The sequence below is a fragment of the Sus scrofa genome, chromosome 3 (assembly GCF_054392235.1).
Source record: "Sus scrofa isolate SSC_HxYL_T2T_F1_AM1 chromosome 3, Sscrofa_HxYL_maternal_Yorkshire_Landrace_v2.0, whole genome shotgun sequence".
Lineage (NCBI taxonomy): Eukaryota > Metazoa > Chordata > Mammalia > Artiodactyla > Suidae > Sus > Sus scrofa.
Window position 1 is genome coordinate 61,533,968 of NC_139385.1, and position 16,031 is coordinate 61,549,998.

The following is a 16,031-nucleotide window of genomic DNA, read 5'->3' on the forward strand; positions in this document are numbered from 1 at the left end:
CAGCTGCTAAAGTGACAGCTCTCCAGACCCACAGTGACTGAGGCACGACCCTGGAGCACATGATTCTCTCCTGAGCAGCCTCCTGACTTCAGGGACAGAATCTGCTGTCTGCGAGGACTGTCCCTCCCACGGCTTCCCAGGAGCCGCCCTTGGTCCAGCGGGACCCAACTCCCTAGGGCCGACTCAAGTCAGGTGGCTGAGCCCCAAGAGGCCACAGAGGGGTCAAGGCTTCCTTCTGCAGGGGTCACTCCCTCAGGGGGTCACACACCTGACAGTCTCTCCAGACACCACCCCACTGCCTCCCGCCATGTAAAGACTGTCCAGGTCTCGGGTTTCTGGGACCTGCAGCAGAAAGAAGCCCTGCTCTAAGGGAACAGGAGCATCGACTGGCAATGGGGACAGTCCTTCACTAAATACCGTCCTCCCCTCACCTCAAAGCAAGCCTCTGAAATGACAGAAGGAAAATCCAAGGGCACCATGAGGACCCCAAGAGGGGACGGTCTCCTCCACTGATGCCGGCGGCCGTGGCAGAGGAGACGGTGGAGAGGGGCTGAGGCACGAGCAGGAGTGCGCGTGAGTCTTTCCTGTGACACAAGTGGGGAGAGAAAGACCCCACCCTGTGAGGCTGGCTCCCTTGGGGAGGGGTCAATCTCTTTTAGGAGAAGTACCATCAGGTCCTGGGAAATTGAAAAAGGAATAAATCCAGAGTTCTTGTGAATGGTTTTCATAGAAAAAGATCCAAAGACAGTTCTCACTTTTGTTAAAACTTAAGTAGCAGGGATTTAATGAGAAGTAATAGGAATTTTACCACTTTAATAAAGGGATTTCCTTTAAGAAAATCTCCTGGAGGGAACTTATCTGGGTGGTATTTATAACCTGGTAAATAAATGCTTGATGAATAAAAAGTGAATAACATAAAGCACCAACCCAGCAAAGTCAGACCATGACCGTCTATCCTGCGGCTGCAGTAACAGTACCCAAAAGGCTAAGGCCTGTCTAAAGTGTAGGTTTAGCATCACCAGGTACAGGGAGACCAGGACAGGATGGCCACCGAGAGGACATCCTGTTACTCAGTTCCCAGGAGCAGGGGACACCAGGCCACTTGGGGCAGCACCAGGGCCGGTGAGGTCGGGAGGCAGAGGGAGCCCATAGAAAAGTGGGCAAGGACCTCTGCCGTGCATTCTGAGGGAGGGAACAGGTGAGGTGGGAAAGCAGGCTCTGGACTGGCTAGTATCCGTGCTGGCAGCAGGCTCTGAGCACAGGTGCTGCCCAAGCTGCCCGGTTCTGGCCCTGGGTGACCGGGCCGGAATGTGGAGCCCCAGAGGGGAGGCGGTGGGGGTGGACGCTTGCACTGGTCGGGAGGCACGTGAGAGAGGGGCCATCCCTTCAGACAGCAAGGCCCTGGGAGGTCACAGACTCGGAAACAGGTGGTTATTAGCACAGGCCTTCACTCCACAAATCGTGACCTTAAAGCGTCTCCTGATTTTTATGAAATACCTAATTCTATCTATAGTTCCTTTCTGAATATATAAATTTTATTATTTAGTTTGAAAAGCTAATGGCCTATGTTGAAGGAAGTAATACAATGTTATGACCTGAATTCTTTTAAAACATTTTTTTTCACATTGTGTACCTCAGCAGTAATTTATATTTTCTGAGAAATGACAGAAAAAGTCTTCTGCTCACAGTGGTAAAGCTCAGTAGTGTTTATAGCCTAGTGCTCCAAGATGACTTTGAATTTTTAGTAATGAGTTTACTGTGCCTTAACCAAAGGCTTAGAATAAGAAAAATTTCTGGAGCCCACAAAGTTGCTCACCAAAGAAGGGGGCAGTATTTTTGCGAGTCGATGATTTTTATGGTTCCTTGACTGTTAATTTGGGGAATGTGTCACAGCCTTCCTGTTAAAGGCACTGGTCCTCAAAATTTGTAAAAAAGCAACATGCTGATCTTGCTGATAAACGCTGTAAGGTCCTCGCTGGCTGTCGCCTACTGAGGGCTGAGTGCCCAGTGTCTGCGGGTCTGCTGAGCGGAGTGCAGTCTGGGTGTCTTAACACACATGTGAATACTTGGTCCACACATCCAATCACCGTCTTTACACCGTTGTGCTTCTGTTTACTCTGCGTAGTCAAGGCTAGAAACTGTCATTCATTTTCAAGGAAACTGCCTGTTTACAGCATCACCCGCTGGCTACACATAGAGGCCAGACACACTGCACTTACAGCAAACCCCAAAAACCCCTCGAGCCCACGGTTCTTCATATCCCATGGAGGGAGCCCTCTGGGCATTGTGCCAGAGCAATGCAGCCCAGAAAAAAATGACACACACAGAACTTTGGAAAGTATTTTAAGGTTTCACAGACATGCTAAATAAAGCGAGATCCTCAACTGATTCCTCCTCTAACTGCAAGTCTGTACTGATTTGGAAGTCTTATGCTAAGTGAAATAAGCCAGACAAAGAAAGACAAACACTGCACGGTATCACTTATACGTAGAATTTAAAAAAAAGTCAAACTCACAGAAACAGAGAGTAGAATGGTGGCTGCTGGGCCAGGGAGGGGACGGGCCTGCTATCTTAATCTGCTACTTGACCCCTGGCAGCTCAGGCCACTCCAGATCGGCCAGCTCCTGACAAAGATGCTCCACTTATTTCATTCTTCTGAACAAGAACTCTCATCCCTCAGCTTTGAAAAATAACGCTGTAACAACTGTTCTCTGGGAAAACAAGAGAACAGAAGGAACGAGTTCAAGCCTAACTCTGTCATTAAATTAGCAACGCAGCTCTGGCTGGTTAGATCTGTGGGGCTGGGCCTTCTTGTCTGCAAAAGGAGGTTTTCTTGACCAGGTTTGGCTGATGCTCCTTTCAGGTCAAACATGCCAAGATTCTAAGAGTTGTGCTTCTAGAACTCTCTTCTGAAAAGCTTTTAAAAATAAAGCAACATAACAAAGCTAAACATTAAAAAAGAATTTTTTTTTCAAGGTCACCTTTACAAAGTAGCATTTTAAAACCAATCCTCTCACAGCTCCGATGTCTGGTGGTGCTGCCGGGGCCGCCAGGTGCCCCATGCGTGCGCCAGGTGCCAGGCAGGCTCTCACGGTGCTCGCTCCTCTCCTGCTGAAATCACCTAGCGCTTCTTCCAGGTGAACTTCCTACGGGCTCCCTCTTGGCCTGGCTTCTTCCGTTCTCTGACACGGGGGTCAGCGGTTAGCAGTCCAGCTGCGGCACAGAGAGACACCTTTTATGAGGCACGAACAGGCAGGCTCAAGAGCGGGTAAACGAGAGCAGGTAAGCAGGTCAAGGGTGTGAAGTGACAGGGACTGTTGTCAGAGGGACGCACCCAGGCCCACAACAAATACCCAGCCTGGTAAACCCCTCAGGACAGCAGTCTGCTTTCACTCTTCTAGGCTAGTCCCAATTTCTGAGACAAACACCAGGTATACAGTCTGGGGCTGCCTTTCTCATCCTATGGATGACAATCCCCTTCTGGTTCGGAGCTGAAGACAAAGTGGCCTTGTGCCGGGGCCACTGTGCACTGCAGGGGATGGTGCCCTGTACATGTGCTCTTACAAATGTGGAAGTTGGAACACAGATAAGAAGCAGAAAATAAAAACTTCCTGGATGGCAAAGTAGGTAGAGGTATACAGACACCAATAGTGACCGTACACATGAATGTACACACGCATGATATATGACTTAGCAAACCCATTTGAGAAAAGAAACCTGTTATTCTAATTTGTGTGATAATAAAAGTACCCCTTGATATTTCGTTTCAGAATCTCAAAAAAATAAGTTTTGGGGTTGTGTTCTCAGCATAAGTCATTTATTCTAAAAGAATCAAGTCAGGTTGGACCGGAAGCCTCCACTCTCACAATCACAGGAATAATTAGGATTTCTGGACAGTTAACGAGTTACTCTTGGCATATGGCCCTGACCGACACGCCTGGGAGTGGTCAGAACCGTGGTATGTGGGTAGTGACCAGACATCAAGGGCACTGGTGACAAGAAAACTCTGTAACTGTGTCTATAAATATGTAAACAGACCAGTCTTTTCACGTCTTTTTTACATTTCCAACATGCAAAGCTTTGGTAGTAGGGCACTTTCAATGGCCATAGAGAGCAGGTGGAACTCAAATGCTTATCATACACCCATGGCTCCTGCACTTGTACTTACAGGGCATGGAATAAAACAACAAGGTTCTGGATAGAGTGCAAATGAGGCCTAGCTAAATTCTCGTTTAAACGATAATATATACTTTCTTACTTTTTACTATGTACAGAAACTCAGACTCGAATTGTTAAGTGAGATCCAATCAAACTGTTTTAATGACAAGATAGGAACCCTACAAAATGGTGAGCTGTTTATAAGCAAGGGGGTTTTTAAGAGGCCTTCCCTAGCCTAAGCCGTGAAGGCGTCTACCTGCAGCGCAGGATCAGAACCCCAGGGGCGCCTCGCGCAGGCCATGTGGCTGGAAGGCTCACCCACAGCACCTCCCTCCTCCACAAACAGGGGAAAGACCAGCCGTGGTGGGAGCCACCCAACTAACCAAATGCTAAAGCAGGGCCCAAGGAGCATATCCCCCGCCTCCTTCTGACCCGGGGTAGACCCCAAATTCATAACTAGGTGCCAGGGTCAGAGTGAGTAAGGGGAAATAAAATTCAAACTCATCTCACAATGGAAAAATGAATCTCCAATAACTTTGGAAAGGAATACCTTAGGGGTTTCATTATTAAACAGTGGTCTAATTTCTATGATAAAACCAAAGCCACCATTCATCTGTTAAACACAAAATGGAGCCATATAAAGACTCGAGGATAATCTGGGGCCACCATGCCCCAGGTCCCGCCCCGAACACATACCTTGTCTCATCCACTCGACCTCGTCCTCGGTGACAAAGCTGCACAAGGCTCTCGCCATCGCCAAGCGGACGGCCCCTGCCTGCGCCGACCTCCCGCCCCCCGACACCGCGCAGGTCATGTCGTGCTTCCCAAGCCGGTCAAGGAAGTGGAGGGGGAACATCAGCTGTTCTCTAAAGACACCACGAGGGACAGAGGTAAGTCTACGGCAAAAACATGTGACTTCGCAGACTGCCCACCTTCTGAATGTTTATAAAAACCCAATTACGTGTCCCAGTGCTCACACTTCCAGATTGATCCACAGCACAAAGAAACACTGTGTTTCCCATGGCTAGATGCTCTGTGGGAGAGGGCTCAACCCTTTTCTAGGAAACGGTGGCACACCCCATCACACTGTCTGCTGATCCCTTTTATCCCCTGAGAACTTGGCGAAGCTTGAAAATAACCCTGGAAAGGTGAGAACCTCCTTTAATCAACTGAACCTGACCCCTCCGGACTCAACAATCAGATTAACAGGTCTTTCCAAGTAAGTAGCACATATGCCACCAGGGTTCAGAGTAAAGTCCACTACAATCTATCTGAGGTCGCTGAAACCATAGTCGACACATGCCCTGATCTGCACACTCTGACTCTAGCTCTCTGGGCTGCAGGGTCCTGCCAGGTGTCACCCACACCACCAGGCAGGCCTGCTTCCCCCCAGGGTGCCCACATGGTCCTGGCGGGGCCAGACCCAGGGCTGGAGCAGATGGAAGGCCCTGGGCCTTCTTGCTCCTACCAAGGGCCTACTGACACGTGCCCACAATCTTCTCTACCCTTGCTAGTAGTCTGCCTCCATATCGCTTCTCAAGTCTTACTTAGGACAGTCAGTGAGGAGTTCCCGTCATGGCGCAGCAGAAAGGAACCCAACTAGGATCCACGAGGATGTGGGTTTGAGCCCTTACCTTGCTCAGTGGGTTAAGGATCTGGCGTTGCCGTGAGCTATGGTGTAGGTTTCAGACACAGCTCAGATCTGGCGTTGCAGCTCTGATTGGATCCCTACCCTGAGAACCTCCATACGCCACAGATGTGGCCCTAAAAAGCCAAAAAAAAAAAAAAAAAAAAAAAAGAAAGTTGGTGAATAATGAATATTTCAATTGCTCATGTGGTCTGACACTGCAGCTTTCTGGACCCCAAATAAAGCTTACTGTGACACAGTGACAGTGAGAGATGAGGACAGCTCACTCCTGGGATCACGCCACACAGCAATCCCATGTGAGACTCAGAAGCCAGAAGGCGCAGAGCTAACTGGATTTTGTAACAATACTGTTTTAACAGGGATGTTGTTTCAATAGGAACAAAACAACTCCTCCACAGAAAACAGGCATGCGAGGACATAAATCTGTGGGGTTTTTTTTTTTGAACAAATGTTTCAAAGCAACCAAATAAAAAATAGGAATGTTACACAAATAGTACCGCAGGTGACATCTGCCCACGCGGGTTTGGACACGTGGATATTTTCAACAGTAAGTCCTATGAACTACCCATGTACAGCCCCACCCTCAGCTAGTCAGCTCCCTGGATGTGCCCTGCCAGCTACTGGGAAGGGCAACTGGAAGGGCGACTGTGAGGCTGCGCTCAGATGTCCAACTGTGCGGGGCCTGGGCCCCAGCCTTCACATTGTTCAAGGGTCAAAGGTGTTAGTGGTAAGAGCCATACTACAACTCCTAAGGAAAGGTTAGAGGCTGATAATAGAATCCCACCACTTCCAGCCAGCAGACAGGTGAAGGTGGGGTCCTGGAGGAGACCTGAGCACGTGTTGTTGGGCCAGTGCTGCCTGAAACGCCCATGGCTTAGTGACAGCAGTGACATCATGAATGAAGCTTTGCCCACTGACTTTTTCCTAGCCTGACTACCTATCAGTTTTAATTCCTAAAATCAGAAGATTCCCTAACTAGTTTATATAAAGAAAGTGAGACCAAACTCAGAAAAAAAACCTGTAATTTACTCAAGATATACTGGAGTGCATGAGTCAGAGTGGTCAAGGCAATTAGAAGTGGGGAGAAGAGTCTGGCCAGCGGGAAGCTGGTGTGCAGCGGGGACAACACAAATGAATAGAGATGAAACACCCCCCCCCCCCCGCAAGGGGCACAGCTGACCATGATTACATAGCTTTTGATTTGAACTCATCTGGACTGCGAGCTAGTACATATGAAAATAGTTGGATGGCATGAAAATATTTCACAATTCATCTTCTCTCAGAGATCTCAGATGAAATCCTCAGCTAAAAGAATCATTGCATTTTGTCTATTTATTTATTTATTTAGGCTGCACCCATGACATATTGGAGTTTCCTGGGCCAAGGACTAAATCCCAAATGCAGCTGCAACCTATGCCACAGCGGTGGCAATGCCAGATCCATTAATGCACTGTGCTGGGTTAGGGATTGAACTCGTTCCTCCGCAGTAACCTGAGCCACTACAGTCAGATCCTTAACCCACTGTGCCACAGCAGGAACTCCAGAATCAATTTTATTTTGTTCTTTGTTATATTATCAAAGTTATTTTGTAAAAAAAATTAAGGAATTTCCTCATTTCTATCTTCTCTGAATTCCACTCCTATGGCACCAATTCTATAGTATGTAACTTTGTGTAAATATAAAATCATACTCTTTTATTTTTCTATAATTGCTTAAAATGCTAACTTTATCTCCTCTATTACATGGCTAGTGCTGTGTGAAGAATGCATTTCTTCTGCACAGATATCAATTAAGAATTGCTTTACTAGTTGAGGGAGAAAAGGCCTTCCAAGTCAGAAGGGCAACTACTCTTCATATCGCACAGCACCAGGCGCAGAGCGGTAATGTCTGCTGTACAAGTCAACGAAATGATACAAAACTTCTAATAACTCAAGGAAGCAATGTGGTCCACGTTCTCAACTAGGTTTGCTGTATTTGTGTGAAAACAGCCTAAAGAAAGGACCCTGGAAAGATAAGTAAGTAGTTCAAACTGACTTTCAGGCCAACATCTGAGACCATCAAGTTCAAGTCCCTCCAACCACTTACAGAAGTGACCTTTAAGCACGTTGGCTAAGGTCACACAGTTAGGAAACAGAACTAGAGTCAAGAAAATCAGATTCCTGGTTTGGCTGTCTACCTACGACTGGTCAGTGGTCACCTCCCTTCGGATCTATAAGCTCCTGAGCTGCTGCCGCAGGAGGAAAGGCCAGTCCGCTGGTAGCATGGCTGCCCTACAACTATTTAAAGGTGCTGAGATGGTTTGGGTGTCCATTCCACCAAGACTAGCCTTAGGCTTCCCAATCCAACAGGAAGTTTCTTGACGATAGAAATCCTATCTTAACCTTCACATCTTCACAACTCCCAGAATGAGACCAGGCATACAGACAACCCTTAGTAAAAGCCTGCTGAATCAAACTGAAGAATAAGTTCTAAGAATACAATTTAATTCTGAGATAAAGCCTAAATTGAGGCTTGCTATTAAGTCGTCAGGAGTTACATCTGAAAACAAATTAACAGACAGCTTATTGATCAAATGCCATTCCTCACAGCAGTCGCGATGCTCAAATTACAGGTTTCTATGGCTTTTGATAAGGGAAATAGGAGCTTCCTCTATCCGTTTCTGAGGGGATGATGGCAGAATTAGTTTAATTCAATTAAACAGAGTTAGAGTGGGCTACTTCTTGACACAGGCACACACACGCACACAAATATACATTTCCTCAAGTGTGTTCAGACGCTTACATGGCTTTAGCAAGGTCTTCTTTCCTTACATAAGCACTGGGAACATAAGGCTTTAATACTTCTGACCCTAAATATCACTAAGCAAGAGATGGATCAGGACAGGAGGAACTCATCACACAGAGCTTCTGTGACAATAACTACTGAAAAAATAAAAACCGTCTCAAGAGGAGGCCTTGGTGCAGTACCTCATAAAGAGATCCAAGATGAGTATATTTAGTGGATTTGAGCTGTTAACACCCATTTATGATTAACGTCTAGTTCTCCATGGGATACGAAGTTCAAAGAATAAAAGGGCCATATTTAGCCACTGGAACTAAGTAAAGCCTAATGGGCTCTTATTTTAATGCATAAACATCAGTTCTCTTTGCTTGCTCAATATATATAATCAATTTCCTCTGAGTAGGAAACGCTCCAACGTGATAAAGCAGACTTTTTTTCAATCTTTACGATGGGAAGTGCCAACTAAGGTGGGTTTTGGTTGCTCTTTTGCACCCCGGAAGCCAGGAAACAGAGGAGGATGGTCTGCAAAGAGAAATCTGGCACAGTCTGCGTTTACAGCTGAGACACTCAACTTTCACTGGGATCTGATGAAAAGAGGAGGATGGTTCCATTCACGAGGAATTCTAGAGAGGCTTTAAAAATCAAGAAAACAACTTAAAAAAGTAGTGACAGCTTCCTTCTAGCTGGTTTGATGTATTTTCTTAATGAAGAGAAAGAGGCATGCAAATATACTCAGAAAAATCATAAGCCTTAGGTGATCATGATGTATTATAAAGTATGTTTTCTTTCAAAATGAAAAGCAAAACCTAAACAAAGCCTTCACCTGTCCTGTGTCACTGGGAAGTAGAGCAGGTAGTCGACTCCGTTCACGTCTATTCTCCCACTTCCTTGGCCATAAACAACCACTTCTGCCTTTGCCGTTTTTCTTTTACCTTTAGAAGTATAAAGCGTCCATTAGTAAACACCTTGAAGACCAAGGCTTTAAGAGAGGTAAGACTACGGTGAATTTCTCCCCCCAGAATAACAACATATAACACGCCATATAGGAATATTTAAGTCAAAAGTAAAACAGGCAAACCACACCATAACTGATGTAATAAAGCTTATTATGGAGTGAATTTTTCTTTTTCAATTCCATTTTAGGAACAATGATTTTAAATTAGTTTCAACAAAGTTAATTCATATTTGTTTCTATTACTTCAAAAAACAACCAATTTATACAGTGTCCTTTTAAATTAATAAGAATAAATCTAATCATGTAACTTTTAAAATAAATGGATAGTTTAATAAAGTGTAATTGGTAGAAATAAAAGAAACCCTCAGGAAAGGTCACACTTCTTTGAAAACATGAGCTGAAAATGACAAAGGAACAATGTTAAATTTTTTTAAGAGTTGCAAATATATCATTTAATAACTCAATTCTTTAAAGTTATACCACTGTCAAATGTCTCTTTACCTACAAGGAAGTGAGTTGAGGATCTAAAGTTTTCACATTTCATAGCTGTAGCATCTGACATGCAGATTCACCAAATATTTTCATTTTATGTAAGAAATCTTTATTATAAATACTTTGTTGTCACCACCAGTGGCAAATGTGAAAATAAAAATATTTAACATAAATGTGTAAAAATAAGAAGTGTTAAATGATTGTGTAGGGATGTGTCCACATTTTAACTTTGGACGTTAAAAGTTTCAGTTATTAATAATGTTGACAGAATCTTAAAAATTAGGAAATCATGGCACAAATGAACCTATCCATAGAAAAGAAACAAACTCATGGACATGGAGAACAGGCTTGTGGTTGCCAAGAGGGAGGGGGAGGGAGGGAGACAGACTGGGAGTTCGGGGTTAGAAGATGCAAACTATTGCCTTTGGAGTGGATAAGCAATGAGATCCTGCTGTCTAGCACTGGGAACTCTATTTAGCCACTTGTGATGGAGCAGGATGGAGGATAATGTGAGAAAAAGAATATATATATATATATATATATATGTATATGTATATATGTATGTATATGTATGTATATATGTATATATATGCATATATGTATATATATAACTGGGTCACTTTGCTGTAATCAGAAATTGACAGAATATTGTAAATCAACTATAACACAAATTAAAAAAAAATTAGAGGAAAAAAATTAGGAAATCCAACAAAGCAGCAGCAAAAATAAGCAAACAAAATGAACACCAAAGGGCAAGAGCAAACAAGGGGTCTCCCGGACCTTGGGGTGGGGGGTGGGGGCTCTCTCCCCGAGGGCGCAGGCGCCTTCGTTACCTTCGCCTCTGCTGAAGGCCATCCCCTGCTCGTCATACTGCAAAGGCTCAATCAGCTGTTTTTTTGATTGAATAGGTATACTCCGACGGAACCTGTTCACAAAGTCTTCTTCAGTGGCACCACATGGCAACGCCGATAATCTTTCCAATAGCCGAATAAACTGTGCGTACTGCACACAATAAAAATTCATTAGGAGATGTGAGTGTAATTGCATTTGCTAAAGTTTTTCTATTTTTATATACTTGATCTTTCCAATGTTGCTCTTCTTGATGAATTTTGACAGGATGACACTTCCGCAACTTCATGCTGCTTTTAAAACAGCATGCAGATGCAGCACTTTCTCTGTGCACCTTGAGAACGCAATCTTCTCTTTCAGAGAGACAAAGGGATTCAGCATTTAAAGAAAAATGCATTTCTCTGCATAAGGATTACATGAAAGTGAGATTTAAATTCATTTTCAAAAAATATTTAGATGATTTTCAAGTGTAATTTCTACTCTTGTATTAGAACTGTATCAAGAGGGGCTTCATAAATGACTTCTAACAAGTTCTACAGAGTAAAATGGGAAGAGTTTGATTTTAAGAAAATGCACCTCTTAAATTATATTTCATAATACATTTGGCAAATATATCTTTAGCTGTTCAAGCTGTGTTACTTTAATGTTTATGATTTCCTTTAAAACCGAACAATCAAGCTATTTAAAAATTCAAGAGATACTTGACTTAAAGGGCAACCTCTTGAAATAAATTATCCTCGCTACTCTGTGCATTTTTTTTAATAGTTCTTGAACATGTGATTAGAAAGTAAACAACTTGGTATTAACCCCTTAAAATTAGAAGCCAGGATAATCACCCTAAAGTGTTTATGCAGAAGGAAACAACTGACACTTGAGATCCTGAGTTAATATGGAGTGTGAGACACAGCTTTTGATAACCTTATTTATGTTTTTGCCAGCCCTAAAAATCATACTCCTCTTTGTTGCCACTGCCTTCACAGTGAAACTCTGCCATTAATAATGTGAAATATATAAAAATCTCATGAACTAGATTAAAACGACTGCTTCCACTACCACTTCCTGTGATTCTACAAGAGAAAGCCTCGGTCTAAGTAAGGGTGATGTGCTGAGCCACCCATGGCACCCAGCCCTGCAGCTCCTGCTACGGCTCCATCCCCTCGCCATTCACAGGCCTCTATCCTTCCTCAGCTCATCTCAGCTCCTTCCTACTTGCTGTGATGCCCTAGAACCAACTACAGGTGTGACACAGCTGGGCTCAGGAACTGGAACCATGGTTCAGGACGCCACCAACCAGCCCTGCCTCCTTCATCTTAACACCAGCCATCAGCTTCAGGATTTCGTCCAACACCCAGTTGCCCAAAATTACAAAGACTGTATGTACTGTTTGCCTTCATAGCTGCACACCTATAACAAAGTCCTCAGGATGTTTTAAAAATGAAAACTAACCAACCTGTATTATAAAAAAATCAAAGCAGCCAGAAAACAGGAAAACAATGAAATGATGTGTTCAATGAAGAAGCAACGAGAGATTTTTTTCAGTCAGATCTGAGCGCAGCAATGTGGGCCAACAGCTGGGATGTTAGAATTCACTCCAGACATACCACTCACCAAATGCCCCACAACTTAGGTAAGCAAATCACACCTTCTCCAAAACATTAATTTCCCCAATATGTTAAATGAGGAAAAGAGCTTATCTGCATAGTGGCAAGGCACTAACAATGTCAGCCACTGCCACGCAAGGAAAAAACCTTTCTTGGAACAATGTGAGAAATTTAGCTGCACTCCAATCTTCCGGAAATAATCTAAATTTGGAATACGAACATATTTAAAACTTCAAATTTTCTGATAATACTGGCACATATCAGAAATTTAGCAAAAGGAGAATCCAACTAAGGCCTAAAGCAGGGGTCACAACCTCTATAGGTTGTAATGGTCACTTGGAGGGGGGGGCGCTTGCTAAAAATGTGGATTCCTGGGTGATACACGCACAAATTCTGAGTAGGGGCTGAGTCTTTGAAACCGCATGTTGTAATCAGCATTCCAGGTGATTCTGATACAGGTGGTCTGGCAGATTCCAAGATGGAAAATATTGGCCGGGTGGGTACTGTACTTGGTAGGCTAGGAGGCAGCAAACGGCATGAAAGTAGCCATGTGCTTCATTTCTTTTCAATTTGACCTGTAACAGCTCCTTACACTTATCATCAGCTTGTAAAATTAGTACCTGCTTTACTGAAGGAGGTGAAAAATGACAGTTGCCAGGCTCCCCTGAACAAGGGCAGTGGACCGAAGGCACTTATGGAGGAGGTCTGGAGACAAGCATGCCACCTTCTTGCCCCTCCCCCACAGGGTGGGGGCAGAAATCAGCTCTAAATATGTTTTGAAAAGGAAAACTGTCTTAGGAACACCTGCCTCTGAGGAACGTTACTATTAGGATCCTGAATACAGCAATTGTCTATGCTCTTACGGCACAGGTCCCCTTAAATTAAAAAGATTAATTACTCACATCTTGATCTGACAGTTTTTCCACTAACATTTCTTCCAGTTCCTCCTTAATCAGCCATCTGCTGCCAATCGGGTCTCTGTTAAAATATCACATATATTCTCTTTTAAATTAACCATGCAGTTAGAGTTGTATCACAAAAGATCCCACAAGTCGTAGCGATTCTTGATCGGGAAACACATTTCTGTGTGACATAGCTGTACAATTGCATCCAAGTAAATGATTTTTTAGACATATTATTTCCTCAATCTACTTTAGAAACGATACTTCGTCTAGCAAATGTTTCATCTGCAGAGTTAAACTTGGCTTTGTGGAACCCATTTAATATTAAATTCACCCCATTTCTCAAAAAGTAAAATTGTGCTGGTTTTTCATCATTTACTTTAAAAGAGATGTTATGGACACAGAATTAATCTGTCAATAGACTAAAGCAGTAGTGAAACCCATATAAAAGGTTAGGGGTCGTCTTTACAACCGAAACTGGTATGTTCAAAAACTTGTGTCTTACGCAAGAAGAAATATGTTACTAAGCCGGCCAAAATATAAAAGTGGTTTGCCCAAGTTGATGGATCTAGTCTATCACCGTGTGCTAAATAGAAGCACAAACCTTCAAACACAGATACATAAATATGTAAGCATATAAATGTATAGCTGTATATACAAAAATTCTGAATAATAATCAAATAATTAAGTGCCACTTAATAGATACATAAATTTGGAATGAGGTAACAAAAATAATCTTAATATTTATATCCTCTCAAACAAAAAAAAATCCCACCTATTATTCAGAATTTTAATGATGAATGCTGAAATAAAAAACAAAATTATAGGCTTTAGGTATGCCTAGAAATCACCAAAGATAAGTGGTAATGTTTTTTATTAATTTTTTCATATACTCCAATGCAAAAAGGAACTTACTTTAAGATTTTCGTTTTTTCTGCCAAGAGATCTTTGGCTCTCAACTGGTTGTGATGTTTTTCTACATCTAGGAGCTTTCCATATGTGTCCTATGATAAATAAAACACACGTGCTAAACCAGGAGTGACGGTGTGTTATCACTGCCACTTCATACCCTCCTTGAGTACGCCCATCTCAAAAGTCCCCTCCTCAAATTGTAGCTGCAAAGCAAGTACCACCAAAAATGCTTTTTAACAATGTTATTCCTCATTCAAACTAAAGAATGGTGGAGTAATTTCAATGAGAATTTACTATTACACGTGGTAACACACCTAACGTCAACTGATTTTTAAATAATGCTATAAAAAGTTTACAACTCTAGTGAGTTGGTAAGAACAAAATAAAAATTACAAACTATTTATCTTCTTTAACAGTTCCACAAACAGAACCAAAGATTTTCCTTTAAAAAAATCATAATTTATATAGCAATATGCCTTCAAACATAGAGCATTATTAGTAAAAGTTAAGATATTTATAGCTGAACAACTTATCGGATATTTTATACTTATACAATATTAGGTCTTCACCATGTAGTTTGTATACTAAAAGGTTTTCTATTAATGTTTATTTTTCATTATTTGATTTCTTTGTATTAACTTATTTTCTAAAAAAGTCTTTGAATGTATGTTGCATGTTAAACTGTAATGCAAATAGGAGAAAATAAGCCATTTTGTTAGAACATGCGAAAAAGCAACAATCGGGCAATAAAGGTTATCGATGAAATACATTTTCCAGGAAATGAGTTTACACAGGCAGAATAATGCAACAGTCTCCCAATTTTTCTCGACTGAGAACTCGTACCCAATCTGTGCATATTTATAAATACACATAACCTACCACACTAATATCTAAGAACAGACATTTTCAGAGGATGAGCTAGAGACGATATAAATAACATTTTTTCTTGCTTAATCACGACACCATCCAATATCATCAACTAATCTCAGAAGATACAACTTGCTGGAGTTCCCGTTGTAGCTCAGCAGAAACAAAACCAACTAGGAACCATGAGGTTGCAGGTTCGATCCCTAGCCTCTCTCAGTAGGTTAAGGATCTGGCATTGCAGTGAGCTGTGGTGCAGGCCGGCAGCTATAGCTCCAATTAGACCCCTAGCCTGGGAGCTTCCATAGGCCTCGAGTGCAGCCCTAAAAAGACAAAAAAAAAAAAAAAAAAGAAGAAACAACTTGTCACTAATAGAGATGTTTTTCCATATTTCAAAGTCTCAATAATTTCCATTTTGGGGGACAACCTCCTGGGTAGGGGCAGGGGTAGGGAGGAGAGAGAAAAGGCCAGAAAGAAAAAAAAGCTGCAAAGAATGAGCCTTTGCGTTTCACGAGCACATGTGGGAAAAGCTGAGATCATGTTCCCTGATTGCTCGGTGAGATAAGGACGAAGTTCATTTCTTGTGGCTGGGAGGCTTGGGTGTTTCATTTTATTTTGTTTGTTTTCGGTAAGGGTAGTAGAATTGATAACTTAGAAAAGGAGAAAAGCAGCACGCTTAGAAACTGTAGAACTGGGCTGAGCATCTCTGACGGAATGAAACAGTCAGCAGTTCTCAAGCTAGGCTCCCAGCAGGAGCAGCAGCAGCAGCAGTGCGTGAGCCCAGGACTGGGTTAGAAAGGTAAATTCTCAGGCCCCACCCCAGACTTTGTGAAAAGGAACCTCTGGGGTGGGCCCAGTGATTGTCCAGA

General features: G+C 42.8%; 2 protein-coding genes across 8 annotated transcripts in view; both read right to left on the reverse strand.

Moving 5' to 3' along the window:
• GPR45 (G protein-coupled receptor 45) overlaps nucleotides 1-3,175 on the reverse strand; it is a 95,441-nt gene extending 92,266 nt beyond the window's left edge. Inside the window, exons 1-2 of one of the 2 annotated variants that reach the window (XM_085018493.1) lie at nucleotides 2,982-3,175; nucleotides 432-677 (exon numbers count right to left, since the gene is read on the reverse strand). The gene's annotated coding sequence lies outside the window, so the exon portion shown is untranslated. Of the gene's footprint in view, nucleotides 1-431; nucleotides 678-2,515; nucleotides 2,712-2,981 lie in introns of those variants that run through there. The other variant, XM_085018491.1, reaches the window with a different exon arrangement.
• Nucleotides 1-16,031, reverse strand: part of MRPS9 (mitochondrial ribosomal protein S9) — a 64,269-nt gene that overhangs the window by 7,293 nt on the left and 40,945 nt on the right. For 2 of the 6 annotated variants that reach the window (XR_014839466.1, XR_014839465.1), the window contains exons 6-12: nucleotides 14,302-14,390; nucleotides 13,387-13,462; nucleotides 10,868-11,036; nucleotides 9,411-9,519; nucleotides 4,855-5,024; nucleotides 2,982-3,213; nucleotides 432-584 (exon numbers count right to left, since the gene is read on the reverse strand). Coding sequence is in view for 2 of the 6 variants with exons in the window: in XM_021085713.2 (XP_020941372.1) it covers nucleotides 3,122-3,213; nucleotides 4,855-5,024; nucleotides 9,411-9,519; nucleotides 10,868-11,036; nucleotides 13,387-13,462; nucleotides 14,302-14,390 (705 nt within the window). In the remaining 4 variants the exon portion in view is untranslated. Of the gene's footprint in view, nucleotides 1-431; nucleotides 678-755; nucleotides 3,214-4,854; nucleotides 5,025-9,410; nucleotides 9,520-10,867; nucleotides 11,037-13,386; nucleotides 13,463-14,301; nucleotides 14,391-16,031 lie in introns of those variants that run through there. The other 4 variants (XR_014839467.1, XR_014839468.1, XM_021085713.2 and 1 more) reach the window with 3 other exon arrangements.